Raw genomic sequence first — 22488 nt, 5'->3', positions numbered from 1 at the left:
TTGGTTTGCCTGGGAGATTTTCAAGACTTAATTTTTTTTTTTTTCCCCGTTAAGTGGTAAAATATTTGTAGCTTTGGTTGTTTTAAATAAATAAATCATTGTTTATCTTTACTTATAACACCCTTATGCAAGCCCTGAATTCTGTGGTTGTCTTTTTATTTCTGTGTAGTATAAGTTTCTGAATCACTGAATAATGGTTGAGCCTTCACTAAATACTAAATTGTCGGATGACCATTTCTTTCTACTTTTTTAGACTGCTAGAACAGGGGAGCGCAAACTTTTCCTGCTGCGCCCCCCTGTCTTCATTGTCCTGCTCTCACACACCCCCCCCCCCCCCAACCTGGTATGCGAAATCCGTATCAAATGACGCTGTGGGGTAATGATGACCCGCGGCGTCATTTGACGCGTGTGATGGCCCCGCAGCGTCGCTTGTCGCCACGTTGCCATGGCGACGCGTCACAGCCGTCTGAATCTGGGTAAAATGTTGCAGGGGCCTCACGCGATCCCCGGCATTTAATTTTAAATGCCGTGGGGAAGAGCGTGGGGCCTCTGCAACAGCCCTCGCCCCTAAAAAAGTCTCCTGCCCCCATGGGGCGCACCCCCGTACTAGAACGTTATATCCTTACCAAAATGCATTTTAATTAAAATTCTCCATTTGTTTCAAGCTCTCTATGAAGCTCCTCTATTGACAATAAAGGTAACAAGTGGTGGTATTCAATTATTAGTGGGTGTTACTTGACCCTATTCTTTTCTTGATTCTGTTCCTGGGGGGAAGGGTGAATAAAAAAGTGTCAATCTCCTGATATATTTCTTTACATTATTGGTTTTCGCTAATCTACAGAGAGAGACCCTATTGATTTAAAATGTGCTTGTTTAAATTACTTTTCTGGAATTTAAAGAGCAATGCAATTTCTGTTCAAAGTATTCCTCTCGCGTCTTCTTTCCTTCTTGTTCAACTTCAAATCATCCATCTTTCTCCCGAGTGGAGAAGCTGGTTCGTAGTTTTCCTTTACCGCTCATCTTCTGTATTCTTTCCTGAGCCCTCTTGTGCGGGGGATCCTTTTCTCAAACAATATAAAAAAAATCCCTATTATATAAGTGGTCCCCCCCTTCTCTAGTTTTTATTATATTGTTTAACAGTAGGTAGTCTGTGAATAGGGCCCTTATTAAATCTCCCATATTTCCTTAATGGACTTCTCCAATACTTTGGCCTATTCCTTGATGTATAAGGGTTTCTACAGGTATAAAGTCTGGAATCTGTAAAGTAAATAACTAAAGAGGAAATAATCTGCTGCTAATTAAGTGGCGTTCTCCCATAAATGGCACAACTAATTAGTGAGCAGCACTTTTTTAAAAGACATCCCTCACAAAGTGCTCATCAGCAGTCAGTCTGCGCGATTCAATAAAAGGACATTGGTCCTTTGACGTTTCATACTGCATTGATATCAATACAACTTAAAATATACTGCATTGTAACGCTTTTCCCTGTTTGCGATTCCATTTTCGTTCAGTTACTTGGGCCAGCTCATATGGGGGAGAGCCATTTTAGGTATTAGCCACTGCTTTGTTAGGGATACCTTGATTGCCACGAGTCGAAAGTACAGAGCGCTGCAATACTGCCCCTGCGGGTGGTTATTAGAGCCAACCTCCCCTGATGGGTTTAACTAAAATAATGATACCTTGATAAAGAGCCACGGCTCAACACGTAGGTGTTTTTTTGTTTTTGTGGGTTTTTTATCCTTTGACTATCCATGTAAGCTATTAATAAACTGTTTTTTTTTTTTTTACAGGAGTTACCCCTTGACCACAATTTCACAGCTTGTTCATTGTGCTCGTTTCTTTTCTCCAAACTGCTTTAACTAAAATAATCATGTTATATCTGTTTATTGTCCAAATCGTAAGACAATACGAACAATTATAAGTATCGCCTCTAACATAATTGCTCCGCCACAAAAGGCCAGCTTTCAGGTGCAAAAAAAGTAATCTACTAAACATTTATACATAAAACAGAACACTGTAAAATACAGAAAAGTAATGCAACCGCAATGCTCCCATGTACCCATGAAAAAAAGAAAATAAACACAATCTTCTAATACACGGCTATTCCCCTGTTTGGCCCAATTTCTACCAAATACTACCTACAAAAAAAGACTGTGGTCCTGCAGCTCACAACTAGCCCACTGTGGTCAATGAGCTCACTCACTACGTAAACCTTTTACCAGAACAATTTAAGGCTTTGAGAGCATACAGCAATTTATCTAAAATAATGTAGGATAAGGTTCATAGTGGAATATGCCACGATGGGCGAGTGTAGGAACTTGAAATGTTATTTTCTTGTAAATGGATAAGGAAGTCTTTCTGCGGGGATCTTCGGAGCCCCCTTAGATACGGTCTCAACATTCACACTTTGTCATATCACATTTAAACAAACTTCTAAAGCAACCCAGTAATACTATAATTCTGTGTGCGCATGGCAGAGAAGATAATCGGACACGATCATAAACACAAGTCAAAGAAAAAGTATATACACAGAGCGCATGTGAACAGCTTCAGGTGGTTTTACTCTACCGTTCACAGGTTCACTTAGAGGGCCAGTAAGTCTGTATTAGATGCTATAAACGGCTTTAGCAATTACTAGATACTGTATATATCTATATCCTACCCAACTCTTACATTGCACAGCCAGTACAACCAACCTTACACTGAGACCCAAAATGTCAAAGCAGCGGTCTGTGAGTGGGTTTTACTGCCTTTGCATCTGATCCCAGGCTGTGTTTAAAACGTCGAGCATTGGCTTAAGGGTTCCATGTAATAATGGATTTGAGGCAAAGGTTGACACTGTGTGCTCATTTGCATATCATTTCTCAGAATCCCTTGCTGCAGTGGAAGCACTATGCAAGGTGATAATGGTGAAAGGCAGGGTTGCAGACCTGTTTAAGACATGTGAATGTGCTCACAAGTGATCATAACCTAAATAATGTGTGGTGATATAGATATGTATATGTATGTGTGTTTAGAGGGTTGTGCAATATTGGCGCTAGAAAGATGAAGCTCTGTCTTGCAGTAGCTAGAAATATTGGTGAGGCATTTGTCATTTTGATGTGAATCTATCAAGCTTTTTTTCCTAGATATAAATAAAACTTGCAAAGGAACCACATTAACTAGAATGCCTTCAAGTAGTGATAATTCATACTGAAGGGGATAATGTAGGGCTCAGAAATGTAGAAAAATAGAAATCCAACAAAAACAGAGAAGGGTAGTAAATGGGAGTGTATATTCATTTATGTAATCCTAATCTTTCTCTCCCCCCGCAGGTCCTTCTGTGCTACTTCCTAAAATGGCTTTCCCCCATATGAGCTGGCCCAAGTAACTGAGCGAAAATGGTGTTGGTGATTGACGCAAACACAACAATCACAGGCAGTAGTTTATATAATTTATTTTTATTTTTTATAACTAGTAACTGCATTTCTATTTAGTATCTTTACCGTTTTAGTGCAGAAGAGAAGCTGTTAAATGTAGGTACAATGATAATCCAGCCCCCTCTCCCCCCCCCCACCTTTTTGTTCTAATTAAGTAAACACTTTAAGGGTGAGTGCATATTTCTAATGAAGCAAATTATATTGATCCTTTTAAAGAACTCTTATTGTCTTTGAGTCTGTCTATTACTTTTCAAAGCCAATTAGTTTGCTAGATGCAGTTAATCAATTGCTGACATTTAAAAAATAAATGTAAGCTTTAGCGTGCCCCATGATGTATCTTGTAGGGCAGGGGAGCGCAAACTTTTTTCCCTGCGCCCCCCTGCCAGTGGTCCCCTCACTCCCGCGCCCCCCCCAACCCCAACTTACCTGCGCTCCGGCGTCATGAGGCAACGTGATGTCACATGACCTTTCGGCGTCATTTTGAAGCCACGTTGCCATGGCGACGCAGGAAGGAAGCCGGGTAAGTTAGGTTTACAGAGGCCCTGCAGCTCCCCCGGCACTTAATTTAAGTGTCTTCGGGAATCGTGCGGGGCCTCTGTAAAGCCCACCCCTCCCCCCCCCCCCCCCCCCCCCGTCGGCAGTGTAGCGCCCCCCAGTTTGCGCACCGCTGTTGTAGAGCATGGGCTTGCCAGAGAGGCCAAATTACGTACCAGGTACGTCGTGGCAAGCCCCATCCGCTTCCATTTAAAACAGCTGCGGGTAGTAGCAATCACAAAAAGGTTAAGCCTTGTAGCATTTGATTTGCTTTGAGTTGGGTGTTTCCAGGGGGCAATTTGAAGCAGATTGATGTCCTGCAGAGAGGTCCAACACTGATTGACCCCATAGTTGAAAAGAAATGGAGCGTTTTTGGCTGCCTTCTGCAACCTTTACTCATTGGCTTACCAGCTTCTTTCAGTGAATACCTTTTTCCCTATTTAACAAAGATGAGGGGCACGTCAGATTGGCTGGCATGCTGTAAACCTGCGCTACGCAAGTGCCTTTTCATAGTTGCATGACTTTTTTGACATGGTCTATCTACTTCGTCTACCCATACATACATAAATTGCTAAATTCTTTGCAACCTAGGTAACATTCCAGCTTTCTGTTTTGTGCTATGACTATGCAAGGATCCTTAAAGTTCATTAGTGTTCAGACTGTTATGCATCTCATTTTCAAGTGTTGGCTTAAAAGTGGTCCAGTTTCTTAATGCTTCATGGTTGTCAAAACGACATAATTAGGGCTTTCTGATATCGCTGGCTTCATTTTTTTTTCTTAGGCAGCTGTCTGTTTCCCTGTCCGAAAAGCAACATTCACGTAGATTTTAATGCTTGTCCTTCATAATGGCTAAAAGTATTTAGGAAAACAAGAGTTCTAGTTTCAAAGTTGTCCTAATAAGATTTGGTTTTGTAGTATGAAGCCTTGTGGTATCAAACTGTTTTATTTACAAAACCAAATATACAGGCATACCTCGGTTTAAGGACACTCACTTTAAGTACACTCGAGAGTAAGTACATCTCGCTCAATAGGCAAACGGCAGTTCACGCATGCGTCTGTCAGCACGTCCTGAACAGCAATACCAGCTCCCTAACTGTACCGAAGCTGTGCGCAAGCGGGGAGACTATAGAGCCTGTTACACATGTGTTATTTACATCAGTTATGCACGTATATGACGATTGCAGTTCAGTACATGCATTGATAAGTGGGGGAAAGGTAGTGCTTCACTTTAAGTACATTTTCGCTTTACATACGTGCTCCGGTCCCATTGTGTACGTTAATGCGGGGTATGCCTGTACACCATTTTATCCAGTTATCTTTTGTGGAATGATTCAGTCCACTTTATGGACCGAGATATCTATATCAACATCTATATGTGAAAGAAGGGGAGGATTTTTGTGACCCTGTATATTGAATTCTAATGGATTGAATCTTCAACTAACGTAATTTTTTAAACGTTTGTAAATCGGTAGTGTGTTTAATGAGACCGTTGCTAAATCCATTGCAACTCATTTGTTGTGCGCAGAAAGCATTTTCACGTCCTCATTAATGGCATTTTGATGGAACAGTTTCTGCAGATGCACAAAAACTGTGTATTTTAAACTGATCTTGGCTTAACCAGTTAAACTTTAAAATACATTTCTACAGAATGGGTCCAATAGACCTGGCATGTAAATAGCTTCTTGTATTGCTTAAAATACAGAAACAATTAGTTTGACACCTAAGCTTTGATCTTGGCTCTTTTTTTCTTTACATCTATAGCAATTATACCACTTGTGAGCACATTACCACGTCTTAGACAGGTCTGTAACACTGCATATCCCCATTATCTCTTGCCATGCAATGCTTTCACTGGAGCCAGGGATTATGGGTGATGACATGCCAATGAGTACTCTGTGCCATCTTTTTTGCAAATTATCCATTTAAACATGGACCCCTATAAGTTTATGCCTGCTGTATTACACGGTTGTTGTGGTTTTTTTTTGCACAGCCTGGGTTAAATTCTATAGGTTTACTGGCTATGCAAAGGGTCATTCTAAATTGCTTGTGAACCTTTCAAATGTTTAATAAATGAAAAGCTAATGAGCTGTATATTTTGACATTGCGCTTTGCACTGTTTCTATGTTTTCTCGCTATTGAAGAGTGCCTGTGGGTGGTGGCTGAAGTGGACCGCAGTGTAAGTAAGTGTAACGTCCCAAGGAGCACCAGTCTGCAGTGGGCTTGTAATAAGGTCGTGGGCTACAACCCATGATAGAAGTGTAGCATCTATGGGGTATCACAGGAACGCACTGCAATCATCTTCTTAGCATTATGTATAAAACTATGTGGAAATACATGGTGATAGAGTAACCATTATTCAGCATTGTTTCATGTGTCAAAGTTGATCCACTTGGCCTTAAAATATTGTTAATTATAAAGTACCCTGCTCTACTGGACACCAGTCTAAGTGCATTGTAAAGCTAGGCTTGCGCTGTTCCATTTGGATCTAATACACATGCTGGGTATTTTTTAATAAAAAATAGTGCAAGTAGAGAAATGTAACGTTAAAATGTATCCAACCTTAAGATACGGTCTGTAAAACATTGAATATCAGAGCTTGGTAATGTCCTCTTTACTAGCATTTGCACTATTCAAGTCCTTGATGGACAGTAAAATTAAATGAAATAGTGTTCATTTGTGCCAGATATTTGCTTTAACATTAATATATTTACTGAAAGATTTGGGAAATGATTGCTTCACATCGTCATAGAACCAAATCTTTGATTACACATTCATGATTTTGCCATTAATTAAAATTGACTCGTTTTTTATTTTAATGTCAGTGGCTGCATGCTTATCTGTGCACTGACCACGCATGTCTGCGCTGAATGGTCATTTTTAAATGGGTTATGTTTATGGAATTTGAGTTGCTGCATTTAATGGCAAATCTTTGCAGCCAAAGAGGGTTAATGAATTGGGTAAGTATGCAGTCAAGTTGCTATTTGATGGAATTTAGACAGTTGTCAGTCAGAATGGTTTTTAAATACATTTAGATTTTTTTTTTCTCTCCCTATCCCAAAACATGTTTTTTTTATATTAAGGAACAACTTCTGTATTTTGAGTTCCTTTTTCCAGTTATCGTCATAAAATGCAGTTAACAAAATTTGATCCAAAATACTAAGGGGTGCAGTTAGGGCGGGTTACAGCAGTTGAGAATTAATCAAAGGATAATTGCCCTGGCAAAAACCACGAAAAAACCCATATCTACATATAACTGTAATTATGTCCATCTGATGCTTCTCACATGTTAGGCCTCGATTTATAGTTGCTCCGGCTGTGCACGCGCGAGCAACCTCGTGATGTCACTTGCGCAATGCGCTTGAAACCTGCACTGGAGGTGTGGCCATGACATCACGTGAGCGGTTCACCCTCATTGGCTGAACCGCTCACGTGACGTGGCCATCACGCATCAATATCAGTTTCAAGTCTTTTGAAAAATCGCGTGCCAGGACGCGGCGTTCCCGCGTGTAGTAGTGCGCCTTCGTTGCTCTGCGTTTGTGCGCACGCCGCCTTTATAAGCACGTCCTTACAATGCAGTGTTGTGAACCAATTTTCATACAAAAAGCTTAGTGTGTATTAAAATATACCATGTAGGTGGTGATTGAGCCTTTTATTGTAATGGATAATACATCGGTCTTGCCTATCTATATAATTACGTTTGGTTGAAACAGTAACCACGTGGGGGCATAATGACTGAATTACAGCTCCTGTTTTGTTGCCTGGCCTTTCTTTCACAAACATGTCATTTAGAAACACAGAATGTCCATTATTAGAGGGGGCACGTGTACATTCTACAAAAAAAGTGTATTTACTTGTAAGAATTTGAAGATGTTCATAAGACTTGTATCTGCGCAGGGCATGGTTAGAAATTGTACATTTTCCCCTGTTATGTAGCCACTTTTGTTTTTTGCAATGTTGGTTGAAGTAGACTAGCATTTCAATGGGAATAGCTTGTGCACAGCTTCGGTACAGGTAGGGAGCCGGTATTGCTGTTCAGGACGTGATGACAGGCGCATGCGTGAACTGCCGTTTGCCTATTGGGCGATATGTACTTACTCGCGAGTGTACTTAAAGTGAGTGTCCTTAAAGCGGGGTATGCCTGTACTACTTTATAGCAACGTTTGACATACAGGATTTTAATTGGTTCTTGGATGAACCGTAACTTGCATGAAGCTTTGTGTTACAAAGCGGATACAGAAGGGATTTGGGCAAACATGGTTCTCAATCCTTGAAATACCAGGTTTAGGCAAAGCCAATACATTAACAAACACTTCAAAGCAGCATTTCATTTAAAATAGTCTTCTTCTCTTTTTTTTTTGTGGGGTGTATATATTTTATATTACTTGTGTAGTATTTCATGCATTTTTCACTCTATGCCCGTTGTGTAATGATTAATGTATAAAGCTTTCTTGAGCTATTGTAGCAACCATTTAGGAAGCCACACAATTTCTTCTTTTGAAATGTTCTACCATATTGCATGCCCTGGGAAGCGGAATCTACGACCGATCAGCTTGGATAATTGCATTGCCTTGGCTTAAAGGCAAATATCTGCTGCATTGATTAAAACTGAAAATTGGGGAAGAAATTCCCCCCCCCCCCTTTAAAAAAAAATAATAATAATATTGCATTGCTACATGTTTTATGAGCTTGTTGAAGACTCCTCCCTGGCAACTCCACTTTTATAGTACATCTGGAAAGCTGGTTTTCTTCAAATTGCCGTGAAGAAAATGGTACAGTAACAAGCATGTTAGGATCTCACAATTCAGACTTCTCAAATCATTCAGATTAAATATTTAAAATAAAAGTTTATTTTCATTTTGTATGTAAAATGAGGATTTATAGATTCATAAAGATTATAGATAACTGGCCAAACGTAGACAAGTAATCCTTCCATTTGATGCCCTAGACTTTCATTGTAAAAGCTCTACCGTAACACAGATGATAAAATATTTGGGGTAATTTAGATTTGTATCTGCATATTAAAAATAATAGTTTCAATCCCTTTTCTGTACGTACGCGTTCTCATGCCTAGGAAGGGCAGAATGAATTGGCGAGTCCTCACTAATGGTTTGGAACAACTTCTTGTGGATTTAGGTTGCATCAACTCCAATAGCCTTCTGTTTTCACAGGGTATCATATATGGATTTAATCATTGTTACGGTGTTTCATTTTATGGTATCATAAAATGTATGAATGGTACTTTATATAGTTTTGCTTCACCGGTGATTTCTAACTTTTAACAATGAGCTTTTCACATGCCATTTGTATTTATGTATAAGTGACCGGAATGGGACATTTGGTCGCGGCCGTTTTTACCGTGATTAAATGACCATCGGTGTTTGGCTGCAGACACGTTCTCTTCCGCAGCCGGTGCGCTGCTGGAACGGCCGCCACCGGTCACTTCTACAAGGATTTACTTTAGGGGTTTTAGCATAAGGGGTTAAGGTTTTTAGGGACGAGGGTCACATTAGTATTAAAGGCTAATGGGGTTAAGCTTGGGGACTTGCCTTACCCCGTGAAAGGAGTGCCCAGACCGCTGGTAAGACCTAGGCTCTCTCTCCCCTGGAGCTAGACTATATATCAATAATGCAATCCATCAAAGTTCTTATGCGGATAAAGTACTCAGGTGGTATTGCAACTCGAGAAATTCATGTGCTCTCAGCCCAAACAGGAGCAAGGAAGTGGCACCCCATGGGGGAAGCATTAGGCTGCACTTATAGTCCCGGCTATGGTGGCATGATGTCCTCTGTTGTAATAGCGATCTCTGCTTATAGTGCAGGAGACTATGAGCTTGGCCGTGAGCAGTTGGCCCTCATTGACAACCGCTCACGTGCGGCATACGGCGGAAAAAATCAATTTCCATGGACTTAAGCAATTTTGGTCACGCACACTATAGGCGCACGCGACGGATGAAATCAACTTGTTTTGCCGCCGTGTTGCCGGGGCTATAAGGACGGCCATAGGCGGTGTGCACTGCATGTCAAGTCAAAAAATGACGGCGGCTGGAACGCTCAGCAATAGAAAAAACTTTATTGGATTCTCTACGTCATGGACATAAAACACAGGAACTGATGATCGGACCCTCTGACGTATTTCGCACATCTGTGCGCTTTGTCAAAGTGTGTTATTGTCCATCACATTTAGGTGTCGAAACATTATTTTTGACTTGACACACACGCACTGCCTAATGCTTCCCCCATGGGATGTCACTTCCTAGGTTAATAAAACATACTATGAAAATGTATATTTCATATAGCTTTACTTTTAAAAGCTCCACTGCTAAACACGTTAATTTCAGCTCCAGGAACGCCCCTGCTTCTGAGATGCATTCCCGTAGCCTCAGTAACATAATGAGTACATCTCTTCCCCCCCACCCCCCCAAACCCATAAGAGACTGGTTAATTGCGGCTTATTTGCTCATGTGGCAGAAATTTAACAACCAGAAAGTCCTGGTAGTAGCGTTCCCGTTATGTACATTGTGATCGAAAGTGTGTGTGTGTGTCTTGAGTGTCCCTTGACATTGTTGCTTATGCCATAACATGAACTGATGGTGGACAAAGGGGATGATGACACTTTCGTAATGTCATCAGTGACTAAGCAGTTACGAGACCACTTCATAGAACCGCTCATGTGATCGGTGCCGGAGGAGCTGTGGCGTTCTGCCCGTGGACCCCATAGCCACTCAAAGGGTTAAATATATATAGAATATCTGGGGGACAAACTGCCCCTTTTAAGGTAAAGGTCATGTTAATTAAGTTTCCAGTTACTATGTCTGAAACACTTGTAATATCTTCAATATGCATCACTGTTTTTTGGTAAGCCGTTTTACAAAAATATTACTCTATCAAAAGAGGCTTTACGCTTTCTCAGACACAAGGTTAGTGTGGGTAAAAAAGTGACGAGCTGCCCACTGTCCAAAATACAGTACAGGCATACCCTGGTTTATGGGCACTCACTTTAGGTACACTCGCGAGTAAGGACATATCGCCCAATAATAGGCAAACGGCAGCTCACGCATGCGCCTGTCAGCACGTCCTGAACAGCAATACTGGCTCCCTACCTTTACCGAAACTGTGCGCAAGCAGGGAGACTGTAGAGCCTGTTACAAATGTGTTATTTACATCAGTTATGCACGTATATGAAGATTGCAGTACAGTACATGCATCGATAAGTGGGAAAAAGGGAGTGCTTCACTTTAAGTACATTTTCGCTTTACATACATGCTCCGGCCCCATTCCGTATGTTAATGCGGGGTATGCCTGTACAGAGCTAATACCCAGAAGTGCATTTGCATCTCTTCCACAGGACTTGCTGCTTTCTTTAGCACTCATTTGTCGTGAAATGTGAGTTGTTGCAGGTATCATTAAGCTTAAGTCGGAGAAAGCAGTTGTATTCTAAAACTCAATTTGAAATGACATTAACATGTCATTTTACATTTTGAGGTGCAATTCTTGCAAAAGGTTGTTTAAAAAATGGATAAAGTATTCCCTTAATTTTGCCTATTTGAGGTTGTCTTTATATTTCTGAATGTTCTATTGTAAACTATATGTTTAATTAAATGCTTTAAAAAAATGGTGGATGTATATGTGGATAAAACAATGAAAAGCACACACTCCTATTGCATTTATACAATATGACAACATCTATTTTAAAAATCGGACAACAAAGTCCGATGGCAAATAATAAAAGGGCAATAAACTTGCAGAGATAGTCAACCAGTGAAGCTGTATATAGAAAGTACAGTTAGGTCTGGAAATAATTGGACACTGATACAAGTTTCGTTATTTCGGCTGTGTACCAAAATAAATTCAAGTTACAGTTAAATAATTAATATGGGCTTAAAGTACAGTCTATCAGCTTTAATTTGAGGGTATTCACATCCAAATTGGAGGAAGGGTTTAGGAATTACATCTCTTTAATATGTAGCCCCCTCTTTTTCAAGGGACCAAAAGTAATTGGACAATTGACTCAAAAGCTGTTTCATGGACAGGTGTGGGCTATTCTTTCGTTATTTCATCATCAACTAAGCAGGTAATACAGTAGGTCTGGAGTTGATTCCAGGTGTGGCATTCGCATTTGGAAGCTGTTGCTGTGAACCCACAACATGCGGTCAAAGGAGCTCTCAATGCAAGTGAAACAGGGCATCCTTAGGCTGCAAAAAAAAAAAAAAAAAGACAATCCATCAGAGAGATAGCAGGAACAATAGGAGTGGCCAAATCAACAGTTTGGTACATTCTGGGGGGGGAAAAGTACGCGCTGGTGAGCTCTGCAACACAAAAAGGCCTGGACGTCCACGGAAGACAACAGTGGTGGATGATCGTAGGATCCTTTCCATGGTAAAGAAAAACCATTTCACAACATCCAGCCAAGTGAAGAACACTCTCCAGGAGGTAGGCATGTCATTATCCAAGTCTACTATAAAGAAAAGACTTCACGAGAGCAAATACAGAGGGTTCACCACAAGGTGCAAACCATTCATAAGCCTCAAGAATAGAAAGACCAGATTAGACTTTGCCAAACAATATCTAAAAAAAAGTTAGCCCAGTTCTGGAGCAGCATTCTTTGGACAGATGAAACTAAGATCAACCTGTACCAGAATGATGGGAAGAAAAAAAGTATGGAGACGGCTTGGAACGGCTCATGATCCGAAGCATACCACATCTGTAAAACACGGTGGAGGCAGTGTGATGGCATGGGCATGCATGGCTTACAATGGCACTGGGTCACTAGTGTTTATTGATGATGTGACAGAAGACAGAAGCAGCCGGATGAATTCTGAAGTGTATAGGGATATATTGTCATCTCAGATTCTGCCAAATTCAGCAAATTTGATTGGACGGCGCTTCACTTTACAGATGGACAATGACCCAAAACATACTGCGAAAGCAACCCAGGAGTTTTGTAAGGCAAAGAAGTGGAATATTCTGCAATGGCCGAGTCAATCACCTGATCTCAACCCGATCGAGCATGCATTTCACTTGCTGAAGACAACCTAAGACAGAAAGACCCACAAACAAACAACAACTGAAGACAGCTGCAGTGAAGGCCTGGCAAAGCATCACAAAGGAGAAAACCCAGCGTTTGGTGATGTCCATGCGTTCCAGACTTCAAGCAGTCATTGCCTCCAAAGGATTCTCCACAAAGTATTAAAAATTAACATTTTATTTATGATTGTGTTAATTTGTTTAATTACATTTGAGCCCCTGAAATAAGGGGACTGTGTATGAAAATGGCTGCAATTCCTAAACGTTTCATACGATATTTTTGTTCAAACCCTTGAATTAAATCTGAAAGTCTGCACTTCTATTGCATCTCAGTTGTTTAATTTCAATCCATTGTAGTGGCATACAGAGCCAAAATTATTAAAATTGTCAGTGTCCAATTATTTCCGGACCTAACTATATAAAGTTCAAGCCTTGAGGGCTAATAAACTCTGAGTGATGGTGTCCAATGATATTGCTGTAGATAGATGGAAAATAATCCACAGAACCCCATGTTGGTGTAGCGGTGAAATGGAGATTATTGAGCGCACTCCAGTGGTTAAGGGTATTGGTGTAATCTTCCAAATCAGTAGATGCAAGTCACTCTATTTATATGGGGGAACCCCAGATTGCTGATCAGCGCTGTGCGCCCATCAGCTGGGACCGCAGTAAGTGAAAAGGGACAGGTCATGGCAGACCTGATATGGGGATAGTCTAATGACCCAATTGCTGTACCCCGCCGGACTGCCTTGATATTATGCTGCGCTGAATCCACAGAAATCCAGTACTTTTAGGGAATCCCAGGTAGCGGGGTAAACTGTGTGCAGCTGAGCTGGAAACCGTCCAGCAACTCCTCCAGAAAGAAAGGCTTCCTGGGTAAAACATAACAGCAGCTCCCTATCCACCGCTGGGGAAATCCTCAGAGCAGCTGATCAACTGGTTTGACGTGATGACGTGCCCTGCATGTTCTGTCAGCTGGGACGCTGACTTTATCGGGGGGTTAAAATAAAAAAAAAACTATATCTTTTCATAAACAGATTTTTTTTTTTAAATGAAGTTGCAAGCACTTATAAGCAAGTTGCCAGATGTCTGTTATTTAGTTTATTTAAATGTATTTTTATTGTGAGGAAACATGTCTGATAGTTCTGTTGGTTTCGCCTTAATTGCCATCACTGTTTACACAAACATGTTATTACGTATTTTAAGAGTAGAGGCTAACCTCCTTTTGGGGCATCTTTGAATAACTTTTTTTGTGTGGTGTTTAGTGGGTTCCTCAAAAGCTGCTTAGTTTCCTGCATTCAGCTATTTGAAGCAGGACTCTCTGTCCAGGGTGCTGATTGTTAACAAAAACCAGCATTACCTTTTTTAAACAAATCTACAAAACCAATACTTTTCAGGCTTGTATTTCATGTCTATAAGCCCTACACTTTATTGCAAACTTGGTTGTACTAGCAGAAAATGACGTGGAAGACCTGAGATACATTTTCATTCATTATTTTTGGAAATTGAGCTGTGATCTGTCAATTTGCACGGATCACCATTCACATTAGCATTGGAAATAACAAATGTATTTGCAAACCTTAATGAATGCACCTAATTTGGGTATCAATAGGAGATTGGGCAATAAACTAAACACCTGCTGTGAATTGGGCTCGGACGAGATGTTTTAGGGACCGTTGGTTTCATTTTCTGGATAGGGGGTGTGCAGAGACACTGTTGGGGGTGCTATCCCACAAGACCAAAATGAACGAGTGGTAGCTAGATGTTGAATGGCTTTAAGGAGCCCCTAATTTAAAAAAAATATTTTTTGTTAATGCAGCAGTTCCTTGCCGTTACGGCAATTCAATTATCTAAGCTGCAGATCGATCTGTTATCCCATGATTGATCAATGAAGAGCCTGTTTCCCAGGACACCAAATATGGCTGTCTATTTCAAAAGCCGAAATTGTGTTGCTTCCTAAATAGTTGCTATAGCAGCTCAAGGAAGCGTAATACGTTCAAATAATTATGAAGAGCATAGTGGGGGTAATATGTAGCAAGTATCTAATGCTACACAACAAAAAAAAGTGTATTTGTTTTAAAGCATAGGATTTTGAATGACATGCTGCTTTAACCTCCTTGTGATTAAAGTGCAGCCAGGGAAATCCAACTTCTGACTTGAAAATGAAGAGGGAAAAAAGCAAGCAACTCCAAAATAGCAATGCGGTCAGGTTTATTGCAGGCTAAAAAGACAATGAATATATATATATATAGTTGGTTATTAATTTTATCATTTAATCATTTTATACTTTTCCTGTTGTTATTTTTCTTTGTTGGTGACAACAAGCACAATAAGACCAGGTTATAAACTGTTTTCAGTATTTTCTGTGAATATCATTGACCTGCATTGAGTGCACATTGTTTTGGGGTTGCAAAATGGGGTGGTGCATTATTAAACATCCTTAATATATGTAAAAAGCTTGCAATGTACAGGCGGGCACCGGTAATGCGGCAGGTTCCGTTCTATGGCCCCACCGCACAGCGAAAATCGCCGGAGAGCGGAACCGGCGATTTTTGGCATCTGCGCAGACCAGCAATTCCCCCTTATGCACATGTACGCATGTTCGACCTCTGTTCTGTGCATGCGCAACCTCAGCATCCCCCGTTCTGTGCATGCGCGGACATGGCGGCCCCCTTCCCGGTACTGCTGTATGAGCGGGAACACTGTTAAGTGGGCTGCCGAAAAGCCTGTAACCTGTGTTGGGCTGAAATCTCCCCAGTTATGACGCTTACGAAGAAAATGCCAATTGTGTATTGAGTGGTGTTTTTGTCTACGTGTTGCTAGTAGGTTAGCGTGTTTGTAATATACCTAGGGGCCTTCCACATAAGTATCTTTTGTTGGCTGGTGACACTGAATAGGTTTATAGCTGTAAACATTTTTTTGGTGACTGTAAATGTTTTCAAAAGCTAAAAAACAAATTTCTGTTTAACCATGTGGTTGTCAGTTGGTCGCTGTCTTGACCATACCTACAAGCAATCGCGGGGTGTCCATTAACCTGGTATCTGAAGCTGTTGTGTTCCCCCCCCCCCCCCCCTCCGCCCCTCTCTCTTCCTTTTCCCTGCATTACAAATCGCTTTCTGTGCTCCATAGGCGTGCATATCTCAATCTCCCCATGAGAACAAGCACTCGAATGACATGACATAGGCCAGTGTTATTCAACAGGGGTTCCAAGGAGCCCTTGGGCTTCGTTGCAGGAAACCCTTTAGGGATGCCAGTCTTCAGGTCTTTTGAAAATTGTACCAAACGCATTGTAAATTTTTCTGTATCTTAATGGGGTTCCTTACAACGTATCTGATCTCGGACGTGCTATTAGAGAAAGTTGGGGTTCCTTAGAATTTATCAATATTATAGGGTTCCTTAACAAAAAAGGTTGCAAACCACTGTCCTTTGGGCAGAATTGTACCTTTCTGTCTAGAAACATGCAGCTATTGTAATACAGACTTGAGTGGCATCTATAAACTTTCAATTAGTTATGCAGGAAACGGTGGCAAATTGTGTCTATGTTGGTGGTTTGATATATTTCTTGACAGCAGTGTGTGAATGTACCAAAACTCCATTAGATCTTTGTTCCCTTGTTTTCCCTTAACCTATTTGCTGCCAAAGGGAATATGTTGCAAGCTCCTCTAACAGCAAAGGAGTTAACACAATAGTGTGTGACACTAAAGGAAGATTTGTTTCAGTAATTGTAAATGGCCCGATTTGTATTGTCGGGAACGGCCAACTTTCTAAAAAATTTTAGTCTCCCAACATCTTCGTTGATAAAATTGGCTGAAGCCCTTCCAGCTGACTACCTGTTACTGTACATAAACACACACACACACACACCCTTTTCCCTTACTCACACTATGCCACACACCCTCCTTTGTCCTGCCAGCAGAGGTGGGTCCGCGTCTGATCTCTAGACAGACGTGACCTGTTAGAGCTGTAATTACGGCAACCTGTCACTGAGAGGCTAGGACCCATGGTGAGCGAGAGACTGGTCAGCGTTTTGGGAGTGTGGGGCAGTGTGTGTGTTCAAGAAAATGGACCTCTCAGAGAGGCACCAGGAAACCTTTGGCTGCATGTGAATTTCCTGCCCCATTGGTCGGTGGCAGGTAGTTATTTCACACCTGAGCCACAACAAAAGTTTTGTTTTTTACACCGATCATTGGTGATGCTAGTCAACATCCCTAGCTTTACACTGTTTCAAATTAAAATTACATTACACTAAGGCCGAGTTCAGGGTGCCAGAGACAGGAGGTTTAGGGCGCGCGTTCACACGTCAGTCTGCTGGCCGATGTGTGCACATCATCCCCAGCAGACCTTTTCAAGCTTTCAGGAGGCGGGGCGACAGACAGCAGTTTAGGGAACGTTGTTGCTGTGTTGAAATAATTTTCAAGAATGATTTCATTAGCTGCAGAAATACCAGTGACGCTGCTGCAGCTTCAAAAAACAACTTGGGTTGTTTATTGAAACTGTAGCAAGCGTCAGCTCCGTAATTCGGAGACAGGGCAGCTGCTACCCTGACTACTGCTATTCAGTTTAAACAGTTTGTATCGAACGTCCACCCGCACGTACGCACGCCCCCTCCCCCCCCCTCCGAAGCCGGCACCCTGAACGAACTAAAAAAGCTTTCTATGTCACATGTCAACAGAAGGCTAGCTATTGTATTAAAATATTTAATGTTTTCTTCTCCTTTTCTCTGAATTGCTAGAGGTTTGGAAATGTTAACACTGTAGGTCTACAGTTGGTAAATAAAGTGTAAAACCTAATCAGGAACTTCTGTTTTACTCATTAATTAAGAGCTGTGTAAGTCTGCTTGGCGCCAGACATAAATAACGTGTTATACTTGTGCATTTGGTTTTTGTTGTAGTTTCAATGCAGAAATGTCTTAATATTGGCATGTCACCTGCTGTCCTAGTGTTTTCTGAAGGGGAGGGGGGGGGGGAGTTTAAATAAATCAAATGGTAATGCACAACTCCTGCTGCTCCTAGGTAGTTTCTACTAGTTTGTATAGTTATTTTCTGTGTATTTGTGATGAAACCTTGCAATGCATAATAAAGTGTATATACAAGTTCAACTTTGTTGACAACTGAAAATGTAGTATCTGTTTTTTAATTATTTTTTTTGCCCTAAGCTGGAGACACAGATGACCCCCCAAGAATCACTCCAAATCCTGTCATAAATGGCAATGTTGCAATGGCGGATGGACACAACAATGCAGAGGAAGATATGGAAGATGGTACGTGAATGCAGAGTAATGGGAAGTCGTTTAGAGGATAACACCTTGATTAAATAGTTCCAAGGCTTTCTTCAGGTAGCCTTTTGCTGTACCTGTATGTTTGTCTCATTTAGGTGTTTAGTGCTGGAAATTGCGTTCTCCTGCATTGAGCACTGTAGAATCCCTTGTTAGTTTCTTTTTTGCTGGTTTGTTTACCATGGTAATATTACCAAGCTTATTGTTCATACTGCTGCCTGCAATTATTCATTTCAAGTGTTACTTGTGTCTTCATATAACTAGATCATTATCGTCTCTTATAGACGGCCCTATCCATGATGATAGCTCTGAAGAGCATTGCACATTGTTTGAATACATAATGCTTGTAATACTATGAAGATGGCTAAACATGGTTTAGGTGTGAAACATTAGGACCAGTGTGTGCACTTTTATATATAGATAAGCCTTTTGTGTTCAAAGCAGATTTTTTTTCTTCATACTGTTTGCAAATATTGATTAAAAAGGTAACCCTTCTCCCTCATTGCCATTTTGCCCTGGGGATAAATAAAACTTTTAAAATCTTGAACATGGAACAGATCAATCGGCCACTGGAGACCCCCTAATGTCCAGATATAGTTGTAGTTTCTTTTACACAAACTACTAGTATGGCAGTGGACTGCAATAGTTACCGCCGGGGGTTTGGGGGGGGGGGGGGTGGTGTGTGTGTGACCATTATAAAGCCACAACGCCCTCTACTGATGACCACATTACCCTGTCCACACTGGGATTGCCAATTAGCCGAAGGTCCCTGGATGTCAGGATAACGCTTAACTTCGTTGGTTCACGTAATATTTTTAAAAATAAATACAATTCTTTTAAGCCGGGATTGCTTTATTTTATTTTTTAAGTGGTATCTCATGTTTCCTTGGCGAATGCTCGTGTAGTTGCCCAGTCATTTGCACTGAATTTACTACTTAACCATCTGACAACTGGTCAGGAAAATGCAATAGAAAGCTTGTGGTTTTCTTGAATCTCCTCTCCCCAGGCAGTTAGTATTTTTGTATATTCATTCATAGAGCATTTTAGGATCTGAAAAGCGTTTTATTTTTTATTTTAGCTATATATCTCTGTTCAGAAATAAAGAAATTGGAGAACAGGCACCGGTCCCACTCCATTATGTTATTCTGTTGCTTAAGTAAGAATTACTTACCAATCTGTTTGTTTCCAGATACTAGTTGGCGGTCGGAAGCTACATTTCAGTTCACTGTGGAACGCTTTAGCAGACTAAGTGAATCTGTGCTCAGCCCACCCTGCTTTGTACGGAATCTTCCATGGAAAATTATGGTGATGCCACGATTTTACCCAGACAGACCGCACCAGAAAAGTGTGGGTTTCTTCCTTCAATGCAACGCTGAATCGGACTCAACGTAAGGCCTCTCTTTGATTTGCATCTAGTTATCTTTCCCTTTTTGTTCCAATGACCTGTTGCTTATCTAGAAGTCGGTCCACGTTAAATAACCTCATCAGCCTTTACATTGGTGGATCAAGGTTATATACGCCTGCTTGTCCATCTAACACTCCAAGAGGGCAATTTTTAACTCCCAGTGCCTTAGACAATTTGTTATACAGGAGATTTGCATCCTAGTTTGGCCACTGTGAAAACCATACACACACTTAAGGTCTCTTCAGGACTCTAACCTCTGATAACTGCCCTTTTTTTGTCTTTTTAGATTTTGTATTACACAGAGATCATACAAAGTTTCTCATGGGCCACTTCAGTCTTAATCGCATGCTAACATGGCTATTACATAGGTGTTGTATTGTAAATCCTGCACGCAGATGTACAAAACTCATACTACAGGCAAGTCAGTGTCAGGATTTTTTTTTTTTTCAAGGTGTTCTAATGGGACGCCAGTGAAGTGTTTGGCAACAGGAGCAGTAACGTTGGCTAGGTGTGTGTGTGTATATACATGCACACATAAAAAACAGATGTAGCCAATGTTACTGCTATATATATTTACACACATACACATACTGTACATGTGTGTTTAGAGAACTTTGTTGTGTTGCATATCATTTTTCTCATTTGTTTACTTAGAATATACAGTGAGTTCTAATGTGCCGTGTGCCCTTTAAGCTTTTCAAAGTGTAATTCATTTTTTTCCATTTTTAGTTGAAATGTAAATGTTGTGGTTCATCTTTGATTTTTGCAGGTCCTGGTCCTGTCACGCACAGGCAGTGCTGAAGATAATCAATTACAAGGACGATGAAAAATCTTTTAGTCGTCGCATTAGTCACTTATTCTTTCACAAGGAGAATGATTGGGGCTTTTCCAATTTCATGGCATGGAGTGTAAGTAACTGTATACTGAGTTTCCTCCAGTTAACTTGTTGTAGTGATTTGGTGCTTAAGAACTGGGTTTTTTGTATGGTGACACTAGTGCATTGGGGTAAGTATTATTCATTTAGGCATTGCATCATCCTGCTCTTAAATTGATCTTAATTGGTTCCTAATGTTTCAGCTAGTTGCTTTGTAAAACTGGTAACTTTCAACTGGGTTGTTACATGCCTGGTCTATAATGGGGATAACTCGTTAATTTTAACTGTAAACACATTTTCACTCTAAGTCAGGGTTCTGCTACCTTTTTATCGGTTCAAATTATTCTGGTGATCACAAAATATGAATTAAAAACATTTGAAAAGTACTTTGATATTTAAAGGGGCTATGCAAATACAACTTCTTAATATTACTTAGATGTTCCTTCTATATGTTTCCGTGCCAGTATTGTACTCTTCATCTGACTGAAGCTTTCCCATCACATAATGACTGCAGGCTTGGCAATATTGCTCAATGTCAGGCAGTAGCTGCAGAGGGCAAACATGTTTATTTTGCAATTAACTGGTATTGGATTGAAGGAAAGCTGGTATAATTTTCTCACTATAAATTATTAGTGAGATCACACACCTTTTATAATGGAGTACAGTTTTGGGCACCGCTCCTTAGACTTTCTGGAACTGGAAAAAGTGCAGCGACTTGGGACCAAATTAATAAAGGGGATGTAAGGTCTGACTTACGAGGAAAGGATTGCTAAATTAGCATTTTTTTGCATTAGAAACGAGTCATTGGAGGATATGACTATTTACAAATGTATTCAGGGTCAATACAAGGAGCTTTTATTCAGCCAAAGGATTACAAATGCCAGGGTCATCCCTTGAGGCTGAAGCAAAGATGTCACGAAGTGAAGGAAAGGGTTTTGTTTTTAAACAAAGAACAGGGGTATATGTGATGCTCTAAAATTGTAACCAGTTCCTTAAGTGGAATATCCAAATACATAAATCCACAATGGGTAATCCAAGAAGCGATGGAGTGCCCCAAATGAAGTAGAAATAGAACTGGTGGGGATAAGTGTACTAGTGGAGTCGGCCTGACATCCACAACCATGAACACTATAATAACACCCAACCAATATAATAATGAAAAGGGACAATGTCTGTGGGAGACAGGAGTAAATAAGGCACTGCGGCACTTTACCTGTACTATCCAAGGGGCACTCTTGTCGTCAACGGCGTGCAATCCATCCGTAGTGGGTACAGGAAGATAGAGAGCGTAGATAGAGCACAGCCAGGGATATCCTATATATTCCGTCCAGGAAAGAGAAAAAGGCCAGGCCACTCCAGAAATGACAAAAAATAAGTAATTTATTGCATGGTGGACATACAGCAAAAAAGGACTGAGTGAACGCACCTACGCGTTTCGTACACGGGGTACTTTATCAAATATGTCACGAAGTGAAGGAAAGTGTTTTGTTTTTAAACTACAGGTAATTAAAATGTGGAATCTACCCATGGAGACACTGATGGCAGATACAATACATAGCTTTAAGATAAGGATAGATAAATGTTTAAAAAAGAAAGGTTTACAGTACATGGATTTACCAAATAAGTAAACCTAGGAACTATGTTGATCCAGGGAGAAATCTGATATGCCAATACTGGGGTCAGGAAGAAAATGTATTTTTCCCCTTGAGACATAATTGGATAATGTTTCACTGCGATTTTTAGTTGGCCTTTCTCTAAATATAGGATGAGAGATATAGATAGATGTCTCGGTCATCCAAATTTAACATATTTTTAGGTCGATGGACATGTCTTTTCCAACCTCATCTACATATGTAAAGTTGGTTTGCACTTTCGCCTCCGTTAACCCTATGTTTCTTAAGTAAATAAAGGCTTTCTTAAAGCTGCAGTTCAGGCAATATCCTGCATGTGTGTTTTTTTTA

General features: G+C 40.6%; 1 protein-coding gene across 4 annotated transcripts in view; it reads left to right on the top strand.

The window, feature by feature from the left end:
* The window catches only part of USP7 (ubiquitin specific peptidase 7), an 84789-nt gene that overhangs the window by 12506 nt on the left and 49795 nt on the right, over nt 1-22488 (top strand). For 3 of the 4 annotated variants that reach the window (XM_075565326.1, XM_075565325.1, XM_075565328.1), the window contains exons 2-4: nt 18129-18233; nt 19438-19636; nt 20423-20561. In XM_075565326.1, coding sequence (XP_075421441.1) covers nt 18129-18233; nt 19438-19636; nt 20423-20561 — 443 coding nt within the window. Of the gene's footprint in view, nt 1-3315; nt 3421-18128; nt 18234-19437; nt 19637-20422; nt 20562-22488 lie in introns of those variants that run through there. The other variant, XM_075565327.1, reaches the window with a different exon arrangement.

This window comes from Ascaphus truei, chromosome 11, assembly GCF_040206685.1.
Source record: "Ascaphus truei isolate aAscTru1 chromosome 11, aAscTru1.hap1, whole genome shotgun sequence".
NCBI classification, from domain to species: Eukaryota; Metazoa; Chordata; class Amphibia; order Anura; family Ascaphidae; genus Ascaphus; species Ascaphus truei.
Note: the sequence above shows the minus strand (reverse complement) of the source record. Positions and strands in the feature narration are given on the sequence as shown.